General features: G+C 41.0%; 1 protein-coding gene across 1 annotated transcript in view; it reads left to right on the plus strand.

The window, feature by feature from the left end:
- Positions 1–5,482: 5,482 nt before the first annotated feature.
- The window catches only part of robo1 (roundabout, axon guidance receptor, homolog 1), a gene marked incomplete at its 5' end in the record, with an annotated part of 156,103 nt that continues 146,431 nt past the window's right edge, over positions 5,483–15,154 (plus strand). The window contains one exon of the mRNA XM_079225397.1: positions 5,483–5,609. Within this exon, the coding sequence (XP_079081523.1) occupies positions 5,483–5,609 (127 nt within the window). The remainder of the gene's footprint in view (positions 5,610–15,154) is intronic.

Below are 15,154 nucleotides of genomic sequence, written 5' to 3' on the forward strand. Positions count from 1 at the left end.
CAATAAGTGTGTGGTTGGGTCTGTATCTGTCGAGACCTTGACCCCTGCCCACATGTTCTCCTTTTTTATTTTTTATTTTGCTGTGTTGCTGCCTCTGCCTCCAGCTGTCACTTCTCTTCCTGTCATGTTTTAACAAACCTGCAATGAACAAATCCTACTTATTCTGCCATCAACTGTGAAATTACTATAATAAATTAGCAGGTCCTGCAAGCTGCATACTACCAATACATATGTAGTTTATGATAGAGCTGAAAAATGTGGACTGCTATGTGTGCTAATGACTAAAAGGAACACTTCTGGAAATACGCTTATTCACTTTCTTCCATTGAGTTTGGTGAGAAAATTCATACTACTCTGTTTGTTAAATATGACACAGCAGCCTTCAGCTGGTTAGCTTAGCATAGAAACAAGGGAAAACTGTATATAATAGTGTATAATAATGCTAATATATATAAATATAAATATCCAACGGTAAAAACTATTTAAAAGTAGGGTTGCTGCAACAGATTAACTTTAAATAGAAAATTAAGCATATAGTGTTTGTTTTGTCAGAGGATACAATGTGTTGTGTCGTAAGGCTAAATGTTCAGATCGAGGAACGTTCTCTCTTCGTGTCAAGTCCAACAACAGAAAGTCGAAGCTTCAAGTTTTCAAAAAGAAATGTCTGACTCATCTGTAGCTCGTCTTCCCATGAGCCAGCTTATTCCTCTTTCTTCCTGCATGTGTGAGTGCATATATCAGTGGCAGAAAGTGGGTGCCAGTCCCTCACAATCTCTTGCTGTGCTCCAAGCTGTGTACTAGTGTCGCCTGTTCATCCCTGCTGGGTGTCTTTGTGCCACCCATCAACCCTGCTGTCACATCACGTTGGCCAGAATGTGAGCCTCATAAATACCATACTGATTGAGGGAGAGAGGAACACAACATACAGGGGGCCGCTCATTTCCAAGGCTATAATATGAGGCTATGAGATGCATGCTCTGAAACACTGCAATGCAATAAGCTTCAATTACAGGTTCTCTGTCCTCTTTCTGCTTGAAAAACAAAATAATATTAAATTCAAGACAGTGATATTGTTAAGATGACATTTACAGAGAAAATGAGTAAAATGGGGATTGAAATAAAGAAGCCAACACCTTGACCAGAGTTTATTACATACAGCAAGGCGCAGGATATTAAATCATTTTAATGCACAAGGACACACGGAGAATGACTCGTGGCTTTTGGAGACGATATGTTTGTGTGTACATGGGTCTCTTCCTTCAGCTCCTAAAGCTATTTAACACCATAAGCCAGCAATTTCTAGCCAGAACACGCAACTTATCATTTGGATACTTTTCTAACCATAAGCATTTTATCAGGCTTAGTCTTGAGGGTAGTCATTTGATCTGAGGTCATGGGGATTGCAAGGGTTAGCAGTTCCTCCAAGCAGGGAGCTGCAAGTCTGTAGCTGCATCTGTAGTTGGAACTCAAAGGGTGTGGTGTGATAGTGATTTCACGCTCTTTAGTGGTGTGGCACTGGATTTATTGGAGTCTCTGCCGACTTGAGCCAATGATCCCAGTGAAGAGTTACAACAGTTTAGCATTGAGGACTGTCTCCCCTGCAACTCATGTTTAGTGGATGGAGTCTGGCAAGGTTGTTGAGGAAGGAGGTTTTAGAAGGTTTTTGATGTAGTTCTCAAAGGTTAATTGTGCATCAAACCGTACACCATGACGTGCAACGGAGATGGAGAAGGAATGTTCTGATACAAAAATAATAGGAGGAGTAGGTCACAGGGAAGTTTTGGACCTGGTTCTCGGCATCTTTCAGGCTGTTTTTGAGACACAACATGGTTGATCAATGTGGAGCAGTTTATATGTATTACTTTTAGCTATCAGCATACAGCATGCCTCACTGTTGACCTAAACAAGAGAATGTGTAGAGGAAGACAAGATAAGAGGTTTGACCCTGTGTGGCTCCACAACTGACACGATGTGTGAAGGACCTGTGAATTCTGCTCAATGCAGAAGTTAAACAAGTCCAGGGTGGTGCCAGAGATCAACCGGGATCAACAGGATTCATGGTGCTGATAGAAAAGGCTGTAAGAGAAGTATCAGATGAATCAGCTACCAAATGAGAAAAATGTTTCTCAGATATATTGTTCTTACATTTGCCCATTGCTTTTAAGATGGGTGGTTAAAATTACCTCAAGTTGAAAACTAGATGTAGATTGGCAGTACTTTCATAGTAATCAGCTGTAGAATTTGCCCATAATTGTAATGTTGTGCCAGAGTTTGTCACCATGTGTCCTTATGTGAGTACGTTTAAGTCCTTTTTATTTGGTATATTATATGTTATTGCTTTTTTGCAAATACCAGTTACAAATATTATCTTCCAAACACACACACACACACACACACACACATAACATAATATGACAGTTTCTTAGTGTAGTCAGCATCACATTGCCTCTCTTCTCTCTCAGTTCACACAACTAAATGAGCTGAAATAACTGCTGAGAGATGGTGTAATAATCTTTTATGAGTGTATTCATTCTATGAAACCTGACCAAGGTTATCCCTCTATGTTCTACCCTTTGGCTTTGAGTAAACACCAAGGTAATCTCCTTCTCAGGCTGCATATTAACAAAGATGGACTTCACCTCAAAAATGTGTTCTGCTACCTATAGACAGTTAATAAATGCTGCCTTTCTAATCACCAAGCTTTTTATTCTCCCCGCATAGAATCTACATTGCATTGTCCGAATCTGTAGTTGGCATCAGCAGTGACATTTTGCAGGTAGTAGGGATGTTGGATTGGTGTCCCAATGGGTTGAAGTGGCCTGTCCTCACTGCAGTGGTAATTATTCCAGAGGCCTAATCATTAGAGAGCTGTTTTAATCAGACTTTCATCAGTGGCTAATGTAACACGATTAATTACATCTACAGGAGCATGATCCTTAAGGGCCACTACGTCAGGATTACATGACCCTTTTGGAGGACATTGTCCACACCATTCAACCAAATACCACCGTCAGGTGATCACATTTATGTGGATTGCATTTTGTTTGTTTAGGAACAGCCTACACGGTGATGGCATTTTACACAAAGGTAATGAAGGGCATTTGAGAGAGACATGGGGAGGGCAGAGGGGGAAGGTGCTGCTGACACCTCCAGTTTCCCACGTTAACCTGCACTCACCTGCCTCCTGACAACCCGCGCAGGCAGAGGAAACGAGCGATGTAACTCAAAACCCAGACTTGCTGAGCTTGTTTTTTTACAGAAATAGTCTTTGCGATGTGTGTGTGTGTGTGTGTGTGTGTGTGTGTGTGTGTGTGTGTGTGTGTGTGTGTGTGTGTGTGTGTGTGTGTGTGCAGTATTCAATTGTAAGCTATTTTAATGACCTAAAGATGTGATATTTCGTGGGAGATTTTTTTATTATCTAATTTATTTTTTTCATGTTTTTTATACAGCCCGTGATTTACAGTGTAGTTTTATTGTATGAGTCAGGTACCAATAAAGTACTACTAAGACAAGAACAAGGGAGTAGATATTGGGAATTTTTGAGGAAAGAAGTAATACATTATACTTTATATATGTTTTGTAAATACTTGTTACTTACAGTGCTGGAATACAAAACTGAAGGTTTGGGGGAAATCAAGTAATTATGTACAGTAATATACTACACAACTGTGTGGAGTATAACAATGTAATTGTTTTGTTTTCCAGTGCTGCACCCAGTATTTACAAAAAAATATAATTAATAGTGTATAATTTATTTCTCATATCCTTTCAAATATGGCCAATTGTTCCTCCCTTCCTCCCCAAAGTCTTGTTGTCTTCCTCTGTACTTCAGTTAGTAGGAGCTGGTAAGTAGTTCTGTGACAGCTAATTCATACGAAGCAATTACACTGTAAATTGTGGGCTTTATTAAAACATGTTATAGAATTTAGTTGTTTTTTTTACGAAAAAGATTCTGCAGGTCTGCATCTTGAATGTGATTAATTTATTTCATAAAGAATACAAATTGTTTAAACTTACTCTTACTTTTCGTCCAACCTATTGACACACTGCCATTAACAGGTGACAACTGCACAATTCCGGCTCATTTCAAACCTGCAAAGAAAATCATATAAACAATGAACTGTAAGGGCATTCACCTGTTTTCCTCAAATTATTCACGTTGATGAACAAGTAATACCTTTGTCAGCTCAAAAATGTAGAGACCACTTTGTAAGTTTTGGGCATTGCAGTCTAACTGTTCAACTGTAAAATTGATGCGGTTCAGACATTGTTTCCAAACTGTGTTGCAGGTATTCATTTGCAGCAATTAAACGATTTACCGTCGCATGAACTCAAACACCCAGTCAAACTGGTCTGTGCACTTGTCTTTACAGGTGCATGTTGGGTAGGCCGGTTGGTTGGGCATTTTTTGTTTTTAAATCTGGGAAAGATTAGATCACAGTAAATCTGCTTCAGTAGTAGCACACCTACAAACACATATATTTGCACAGGTTGGAGCTCAGTCAGGCTGTGATGTTTTCCACTATGAAAATGCCTTCATGAACGAGCATCATGGGCGTGCAAAAGCACAGAGCCATTGCACTTGAGAAATTGCCATTCACACCCTCCATGCATGTCTCACTCAGTCTCTCTCCTCCACATCTCCCTCCCTCCCTCCTTTGCTAGATATATTCTCCCTCTCCCTCTTTCTCTCTCCCCTCTCTTTCTCTCTCTCAGACGCTCTGTTGACAAAGTCAAGGCTGCTCTGTAGTGAACTATCTCTGTGATTTATTCCTTATTTTCATATCAACACTCGCTCATGTGATCTGAGACGAGTGATAGATGGACGAAGAGAGAGAGGGAGAGGAGGACGCACATGCATTTACACACACTCCTGGACACACACTCACTCACCGCCTGTTACGAGTGACTTGAGAGTTGGCTGCTTGTGGATCAGTGATGTGTCGCCATCAGTGCCACCGGTCCACACTGTGACCCGAAGTGGTTCTGCTCAGCAAGAGGGAAAACGACTTGCTTCTTCCTGTGCTATCTCTGCTCGTGGGAGCTGTTACTACTGAACTCAGGAAGGAGCCTTGACTGCAATAAGTACCTCCCTAATTCCAAGAGGGGCTGAAGAAGAGGAAGTGTGCAGTGAGAAAAAAAAGACCAGATCAATATTTCAGAGTGGAGCTCCAGAAATCCAGGCTTACTTTGCTTGCCTGCCACTGCTGGTCTCTTGGGCTCTTGCCTTCAGGGGTATCATTCCAATCCCCCAGGAAGGGGAGGAAGAGGCGTATCTGCGTGGGGAGTTTGACCCCTCTGGGGCGCCGGTGTCGCGGCCCAGGGCTAACGCTCCAGGGGAAGCGGAGGAGGAGGAGGAGGAGGACGTGCTGTTGTTGTTTTGGATCTCTCCATACAGCTGTTCGAGATATGACTGTGGGATAGCATTCCCCATGGCCCTCGACTCTCTGCCGTAGCCCCAATGCAAGCTTCAGAGGCAGGCATGGCCGGCGGGCAGACACCCCTGCTGCTGCTGGTGGTGCTGGCGGAGGTGCTGAGTGGAGTCTGTGTACCTGGGGACGGCTCCGGGAAGTACAAGGGAAGCTGGAGGTGGAAAGGTGACAGGAGCCGTGAGTAACTCCTCCTCCCTCTGCTACACTTTATTCACTTTCCTCCTTCATCGCTTCTTTTCCATCTTCCTTTCCCCATGTTAAAAGACCAATAGTGTCAGACTTCTTTTGTACCTTGTACTTTTTCATTCCCTGGACTCCTGAAGTCAGATCCAGAGAGCACTAAATGTCATGTGCCACTTTGATTGCTCTGGTTGCTGTTTGAGAGTCCGCTGATTTCTCTGCGACAGGCACCTGGATATGAGAGTGAAATAAATCGTCTATATGTGGGCAACGACCTTGGCATGTGTTGCCAGCTTTAAGAGGTATCAATATGTGTGCGACTGTGGAAGTGCCTCTCTGCTGTTGGATTTGCTGTGAGTTGCAATTCTGCGTTTATTATCCCTCTCCCTGCTCTCCTGTTTCTCTCAACATCACTCTAATATTCCTGTATGAATATCTCTCAGGGTCTCATTCGTAGTCATTAATTGATCAGTGTTGAGTTGTAAAAAGCTACTCAGAGTGATGGGACTGCCTATTTCCTCCAAGTAAAAGCTGAGTGTAGCTCTGAGTGAGTTCATTAAATATGCTGACACATGAATGCATGGATGTTGGGAGGAGAGAGGATGTTCAAATTGAGCAGTGAGCTGCGGTTGATTCAGGGCATAGCTGCTGTCCCCAGGCTTTTGGCTTTTGGCTAATGGGATTGTTTGGCATGCCACCACTGCTTGACGCTGAGTGATGAAGTGGGGAGTTTGTCCCTTTGTGTCCGTCCCCTCGGTGGAGGTTAAAGGGAGATCGCTATCTTGATACCGTTCCAAGATTAAATGACTGGAATGGGATGAAAGAGGCACTAAGTCAAGCTGGAGCAGGTCACTTGCCTTTCCCAAGGAAACATAAACTGTTCTCAGGGTGATATGAAACGCAATATCTTTGACAGGTTTTGATTGCAATGACAGTGGAAGTCACATGTTTGGTGTTATATTTAGCTACTTGAAGATACGATTTCTAAACCTGTGAAATTGTCTGAAATCCCAGTTTTTATTATCTCACTGTTAAGAATGTTTAACTCAGCAAGTCTAATAGATGAGTTTCCCTGAATTTGATAAAAAATTGCTGCAAAACTAAATCATGTATTCTACATTATTTTTAATTGATAAGACAGTTTTTCATATTTGAAATGAGTAGGAAGTGTTTTGAGTGTTTGTCCAGCCCGCCCGTAGTAAATTGTGCTGGTAGACTACAAGTTGGAAATAATATGAGCTGCATTATTTAGCAAAAATCTGCACCACTTCGGCAAGCACTCTTGTTGTGCTCCCCATAAAATATATAACAAATGTAAAAGTTTGATTTTTAGCTGTTGATAAAATATGGGAAACACTGTTTACGATGTACATATTTCAGAGTCGTTCTATACTCTTACACCAACTTCTACTCTCTTGCACCAGAGAAACAGCAATTAACACAAAAAGCTGGTGTACATTTTCATGTCATCAGCTTTATTGATAAAGCTCTATGTCTGTGCCGTCCTTTATCTGAACCAACATCTCGCTGTGGACCAGGAACGGAGACGCTCACACTCATGACAGTTACATTAATATGTTTCACTCAGTAAACATTCACTGGAAATACAGCAGTGTTGCTGTGGCTTAGGGCTCTGAATCCTGGAACGTATATCAAACATAGCACTGTTTTCTAACAATGGCCTGGTCAATGATTGTTCAACTTTAGCTAGTAGGTGTTTTCAACTTTATTTAAAGCTGCTATATTCAAATTTCTATATTAACAATGGATCAAATGGCTACGTGTACATTAAGTATGTTGTATCTATAAGCCACACATTTGTTCTTCTCTCCCCGCTCTCATCAATGTTGTCTATAAATGCAGCAGTGAGTCATCTCTATGAACTTAAACCTTGTATAAATACAAGCCTTGAGAGCTCAACTCACTGCAACAACAGCTTTGCAATTATAGAAACTCGCACCACAACGGAAACCGATAGGGGACACATAACAGTGAAACACACGGCTGAGACAAGCAGCCTTTATTTTAGCCGTCTCCGGATTAGGAAGTTAGTGAAACAGCTTTCAATGGTGTTGGAAAATTATCTAAAAAAAATGTAGGTTTTTTTGGGGCTTATTCAAACAATGTGATATTGTTGCAGATATTTGCTGTGAACCTAGCGTTAGCCTTTTGTTTATTTATTATTCATGCAATCTTACAGGTGTTTTCTAAATGCTGTCAAATGTGTCTTCAATTGGTCTGTATGCATTCATTTTTATTAATTTGCAGCGTGTTAAACCGTACATACAAATTTATTTTGGAAGATGCTGCTCTGGTTAACACACAGCACTGGATGGAGAAGGGAGTATTTGAACATTTAAATGTGTCCTATTTTTAATGTTATCCATTTTTGTATTGCATCACAATCCATGTTATAATAGAACATTTTCTCTTGAGGCAGAGGATCATATTTTGTATTTTCTAATCTCGTCACCTTCACCAGCACTTAGAAAAAATGCTTCATCGGTAATAACCACTAAAACGTGGAAATGTTACCTTTAAAAATGTGTTCATGTCACTCGTCTCCTTTTTGCTGAATGTGCCATGTTGAAGTCTGCATACAAAAGTTCCATTTGGCCGCCCACAAATAACACAGTGATGTATATGCATGCGGGAAGCCTGCTTATATAAGTGATTATGTCACAGCTATTATGTGCTACCTGAGACTGAATCTCTACTAAGGCTGTGCAAGGCAGAGCTCCTCACTCTGACAGAGCAAGATGTGCACATTTATAGTGCACGTAGGCACACAATCTGTATCACTCTGTCCCAACATCTCTCTCTCTCACACACACACACACACACGCACACACACTGACCAGTACATGAACCCACAGGAGGACTAATACATACAAGTGATGGGGATTTGTGCACGCATTTCAGTGTGAGCGTGCATAAATAAAATATCACATTTTCTATTTTTAGTGACAAGTTGTCTCCTCGAGTCCTCAGATCTTAGATATGTCCCTACTTGCAGTCCTTTCCTTAACGCCTGAAACTTTACTCCCTGCTTTTCACATCTTCTCCTCCTGAGTTCATACAACACTTTGCTTGACAAGTTAAAAGACAACTCAGGAGTGGGTTAGTTGTGTTGCTGCTAGCAGTACTGACCCTCTTTCAAAATGACATCAATGTGCATAATTAATACGGTATATTTACAGTATTCATGCATAAAGATGAAGTTTGGACCAGCTTGTACTTGCAAGTCTACAAAGTGGACCGGCAGCCTCGAGCTGTTTGTTGAGGTTTTGATTCTCCTCTCTGACATAGGCTCATCCTTATGATGGATGAGGAAGATTATGGGATTTACGGCTGATTTACTCTGCACTGGGTGCTAATAGAAGCCACAGAAATATGACTTGCTGCTTCTCAGAAGTACAAGACTATTATCTTTTTCAGATCTGCCGTGTATTCAAAGCTTTTGCATGGATGGATGTCTGCATATTTTTTCAGTATTACTGCAAGAAAAGTAAATAAAGAAGTAGACATATGTTTTGTAATTTGTATGACAACAATGTTAGGGCCCAAAACACTGTCTATCTATAAATGTGCAGTGAAATGTGTAGTGCAATTGTGTTTTCCTGCTTATAGTACAGTGCGTTTCTGCATGGATAAGTCTGTAGTCCTCCTTGTGTCTGCCTTGTGTTTGCAACACAACCATTGTAAATATCAGTTTTTGCTGTAGCTAGCATTAATTATTTTTCATGGGAGTTGCACATGCAGGGATATGAACTCATGTATCCAATAGATGGCAACAGTGACATGCAGCTTGGTCGAGTTGGAGGGAATGAGCTGTGGACTGAATCCTGTGGTTTGGGTCAGAGGCACGATGCAGTCCAGACAGTCGTAACCACAGACACACTGTCATCAGAAACACAGCCCAAAGCAGTAGACCGTCCCAGGCATGCACAATTATTCCACACGCCTATAGAAGGAATGTATGATATCTAGGATGAATCCTTCGAGCATCGGGTCCAAATCGTTCTTTCTACTGCAATATGTCGATCACTTACTCTTCCATAACTAACATCCGACAATGTAATACGACTCAAAAATAAAAATAATTCATGCTCACCTACTAAACCACAATGAGAGGTGTTAATGAGCACCAGGGACCAGATGGGTATTTTTCCATTCTTTACTGTCCGTCCTCTGAGCTCTGTTCTTCATCATACCTTTCCCGGTTCTCTATATCTAAGGAACATTGTTTATATTATGTATCAATAAGCTGAGAATCCCAACTTGAGTACTTTTTGCATTCACATAAAAGAATAAAACGTCTATGAATTATGAGAAAAATTGAAACGTTTTAGCAGAAAGTGAAAAAACAGGTGGACACTGTGATCAGACATGGTCCATAAATATGGGTCTCTGACAGGCGTGGGCCGGAGTGAAAGCACAGGGATCTGGGAGGGTCAAGGGTCATCTAGTGCTGGGACAGGGTTAAAAATTAAATGGTACCACTCCCCCCGCTGCTTGATGTTTTATTTCTCCTTTTTCACGCCACTTTCACTTTAGCAGTTTTTACAAGCAAATGTTTCACATACAAATTGCCCTGGTTTCCACATCTGGATCTGAGACATATAAAATGACATATGAAATAAAAAAAACCACATGCTTTTTACTGGTCATTTGTATTCTGTTTTAGTCCTGACACCCGCTACTTTGAAACCGTTCACATAGACCTTGAACCATTCTGGGCATTTTATCTGTTTTATGCTGAGAAAGTGTCTCACATTTGCGATCCATTTGCATAACAGCATGAGAACACATTCATAAACAATTAAAAATATGAATAGTGGAGATGATATTAAGTGGTTGCTATTTTCTTTATATATTATTTATTCTGGCTGCTGAATCACAAATGGGTTGTGTGTGAAGTTCAATGCATGGGGAAAATGCATCATCATAATGCCATTTTTTTAATAACTGATGTTTGGATTTTTTAACAGTGGATTTGTATAGTAAGGTGTGTGTAATGTGATGTATTAAGATGAAAATGAGGTATCAAGGATTACTTTTTAAATATTATGCTTTGTATTTTGGGTATCTGATGTTTGGTCAGCACAGTTTCATAGGTTGCACCATTTTATCTCAGCTTATATTCACAATAAATAACTTAAACAAAAAAAAACACATTGAACTAAAAACAATTAACTTTCTTAAATGAATTGTATGCCACAGTCACATGATCTTCATGTGAAACAGTTGCGTTTACGAATAGGAAGCTGGATAAGGATCATGTTCATTGCTGCTCTAATAAATCATACTGGTTGGTCAAGGTTCATGCACTCGAGGAGGTTCATCTGGACAGAATGATGTGAACCTTTGGACTTGTTTTCCTACCTGTATAAGCCTCTTATTAAAGCGATGAGAAGACCAAGACCCTGAGTATCAGAGTAGAAGCGTAGTTGTTTTCGCCCTCACCAGCACAAAGGGTTATTAAGCAGTGGCAAGAAATACAGCACAATATAATTGGTCATAGCAAAGTTAGGGGGTAAAGGGGAAAAGTACAAATGTGGATTAAAAAAAAAATGAGAACACACTCCCTATATTGCCCTTATGGTTGTGCAAAAAGTAATCTCCAGATTGTATGTGTTATAGTCTACCTGCCATTGTTCAAAAGAAATACTTGAGACTACATATTCAAATATTCAAGTTTGACAGAATGAGTTCAATTTAAAGTACAGTTTGACGGCTTTTTCATTACCATTTTTGCTGATGAGACAGCCTCTCTTTTGGTCTCCTGCAACACATACTGTATGGCACTCAGACATAAATGCATGCATATAGGGCAGCCAGTCTGTCTGGCTGACAGCAGCAACGTCAACCAGCCAACCACAGCAAAGATGGGGCAAGCTGTTTGCCATCCCATACAAGAATCTGCTGGGACCTCTGTTTTCCCTTTACTTCTCTGATGAAGTGGTAATTACAGGAAAGGCCTCACACCTTCAGAGCATCCCAACTCTTAAGGCACTGTGTTGTTATGCCTGTCTCAGATGCATTGTGGTCACTCCATTGACCAGAGGCCTCATGGCTGAGAGTGATTGTGATTGTTTTTGAGCAACAAAAAGGAGCTGTGAAATTCCTGCTGTGTGGCTGTTGCACTTGGATCAAAGATGGCAATACTATACAATTTGAATGGAAGACCTCATCTATCTGTGAAGAAAAACATGTATTGTGTGGCTCCTTTCTGCTCAGTCCTTGGACCAGTAGAACCCTTTCAAACAACACTGACTAAACAAGAACGTATTTTCTCCAAGAGCGTGGTTTTGGAAATTAGCTTAATAGCTATTCCAATTCTGCCTGTCCGCATGGCTTCCATAGTGGCAGATCCACGTCGGTGTGAGCACAATCCAGATGTGTCTGTGGTTGGTCTTCTATGGTGGGAACTGAGAAGGTCTTCGCATCAGAATCCCTCCCCAGCTGACACAGCATTTTCACACATCATTTCCTCAAAACAATCCCCAGTTTTGTCCACCAGCATCATCACGGTCTTTCTCACAAAACTCTGGTTTACTGTTGCGGTTGGCATCTATGTGATAGTCTTGCCATCTGTTTCAGAAACAGAGAAAAGAGATTTTTCCTTTGGGTTTGAAGTTGACGTCAATTGGCATCACTGAAAGGGATGCAGAATGCATGGTTGGGTATAGATTTCACTGCCAATGCTAAATTGAGCATCATTCTCACCATATGTGGCAGGCTCAGAAAATTACACTTCAAGGTATCGTATCTTAAACAAGTCCCCATGAAAATCTTGATTTAAGCATTTTTTAAGTATAATTTTGCTGTAACAACGCTCAACTCTATAATATCAAGATAGGACGATACATGTATTGCTGACTTTTATGAGTGCAGTGTGAATAGGAGTAACAGTCACGAATCACCCACAATGTATGAATCAGTCGAGGCCAGCCATGGCAGCGGCACTAATTAGCACTAATGAAGATTGACAGTGGAGCCTCACCCCACGAAACCTAAAAGGAACCCTTCTTATTCATTTTCTAATTGGACATCTGGAGGAGACAAGGTCAGGGTTACTGTCTCTTTTCTATCTTCCTAAAGACTGGTTAAAAAACGGCTGCTGATTATCTAAAGTGACAAACATTTAACGATTTGGCCACTGCTTATGTCTGTTCCTCTGAATTTGTTGACCCATCTCACCCCATATACTTAATGTTGTGCTCTCTTCTCTAATGCTGGAAACAAGCCTTTTCAGCATTGAGAAAGGAGCACTGTTGCAGGGTAAAAGTGAAACAGCACAAACGTAGTCCCACACCACATGAAGGCACTATTGGACATATTATCACCAGATGTCTGACACCATGGCATTCGGTTTCCCCCTCCATAGCCCTCTTGAACGCATGATTTTAGCAAAAATGTTGTTGGTGCCTTTACAATGCTGTGGATTTACTGCGATAAAGCAGGAAAAGTTGCATAATACATTTCATTGTGTGCCACCAATTGCATTCTCAGCTTTCAAGGACAGTGTCTTGTTTCTTTTGAATAAAAGTGCACTTTTTTTCATTACGTGTCCAAGCTTAACACAAACAGATGGCAAAGTTATACACTGCCGTGTAGCACATCAGTCCATAACCTAGAGTCAATCCAGAGACTCACCTGCCACTAATAAATTTGGCTGATTTTGCTTGGTGAAGGGGTGACAGGAGGGAGGGCTGCATGAGGCCTCGACAGGAGGTGTGGAGAGTTGCACTGTGTCTTTTGTTGCATTTCTTGCCTTTTCGGGATTTATGATCTGCTTCTCACAGCCTCTGGCCCTCGGGTGTCTCGGCATTCCCTTGTGTCATGTGACACCACTGCTTTGTAGCGAACAGAAATCATTACGCCTGAGAAGCCCGTTACAGGGTTTATATGACTCTAGTAGTTGTTGGAAAATGTTTAATATAATATAATATAAAACAATATTTTGTGTATTTTGAGCAATTACTTCTATATTTTAGGACTTACTGATTTGAGGGTTAACCAAGCTGACAAACACAACTTTATATGTTACCACATGAGGCCACTGTTGATGTCTTTCCATATGAATTATGGGCATGGATGTCACAGCTGGTATCCGTCCTCTTCCATAAACACGCTTGCATATAACTCATTCTGTAGCATATGCCGAATGCAAAAACTCAGCCAACACTTAATGCCGTCTTCACAAATGCAAACCAACTCATTTTACATTGATGATCGTCATAATTAAACGATATATATAGTTGACGTTTTATAAATACGTTGAAATATATATTTTCTTCAGAATGAAGTGTGTGTAAATCTATGTGACAGGTTTAAAATGGTTAAGTACTGAATAGAGTTGGAGCAAATGCGTAATGAAATATTATGAATTGTTTTATAGCCTATAATTATGTCGTCACGTGAACGCCCGCTGGCAGGATATCAGGTGGAAACAAGCTTTGATTTAATGAGGTGACAGTTGGAAGGATGTTGTTTTAAAGGTAAGGTAAGGTCATCTTCTTACCTTTGAGGGCTGGTTGGATTGATATCTTTTATCTACAAATCCTCTGGACATTTCCCCCCCAAAAAAGTCCACTTGACTGCTTTACAAGTGCTTCTCTGAATTCCATGAGGAAAATGTACAGCTTAACCTGTCAGAAAAAGCACACGGCGAGTTCTCACATTGTAAATCTTGATCCAGCCTTCATCCTGAAGAATTTGAACACGGAACTTGCCTTAGGTGATACGGACTACATTTCCTTCATCGTAAGCCTTTTTTCACCCGACAACCTACTGCCTTTCTGTATATTTGAACAGATCATTTGTCTTTCATTTAGCGCATTTCAGTGCCAAAGGCATTCTTTTAACAACAGACGAGACCTTGAATGGGTATAATCTCAGCTGGCTTCCCAACAACTTATTTTACATTCCTTTCCAGTGACTTGGTGGATGTTTGAAACACTGTCTTCTGGACTAAAAATGATATCACAAATTGTACATGACTGTGTGACTGCTTGCAAAGTGTCTCAGTAGCCCCATCCAGTGTCACAAAGACCACAATCAAAGCCGAGCCTCAGGCTTTCTGACATTTCATCCTCGTTCCCAGCTGTAAACTACTGTAACTTAGAATAGAACAACAAAAGAAGGGTGATGTTTGTCATGTTAGCCTGTGGATTTGGACCGTCTTTATGGTCGCCTTGTGGTCTCACCAACTTTGTGCTCTTTGCACATCATGTTGCAAAGAGCAGCGAGATCCTGGCACAACGTCTGCGACCTAAGCTGCTTGTATTGATCTGGCTGTCGACTGAGATCATTGGCTTTCTCTTCAGGGGTGCTGAGAAACTGGCTGGTTGCCTGCAATGTCCTCACCACACATCTTCTCAGGGCCTCATTTCCATCTCCTCTAATCAGAACGAGACATATTGAGAGCATAAGTTGGTTTATCTGCACTCTCTCATTGGACTGTGAATAGTTAGTGTGTGCTCCAGCAAATTAGCATACACATGTTCCTCCCTGACGAGCACCAATCGTGGGTAGAA

The sequence above is a fragment of the Taurulus bubalis genome (genome assembly GCF_910589615.1).
Source record: "Taurulus bubalis genome assembly, chromosome: 10".
Classification (NCBI taxonomy): domain Eukaryota; kingdom Metazoa; phylum Chordata; class Actinopteri; order Perciformes; family Cottidae; genus Taurulus; species Taurulus bubalis.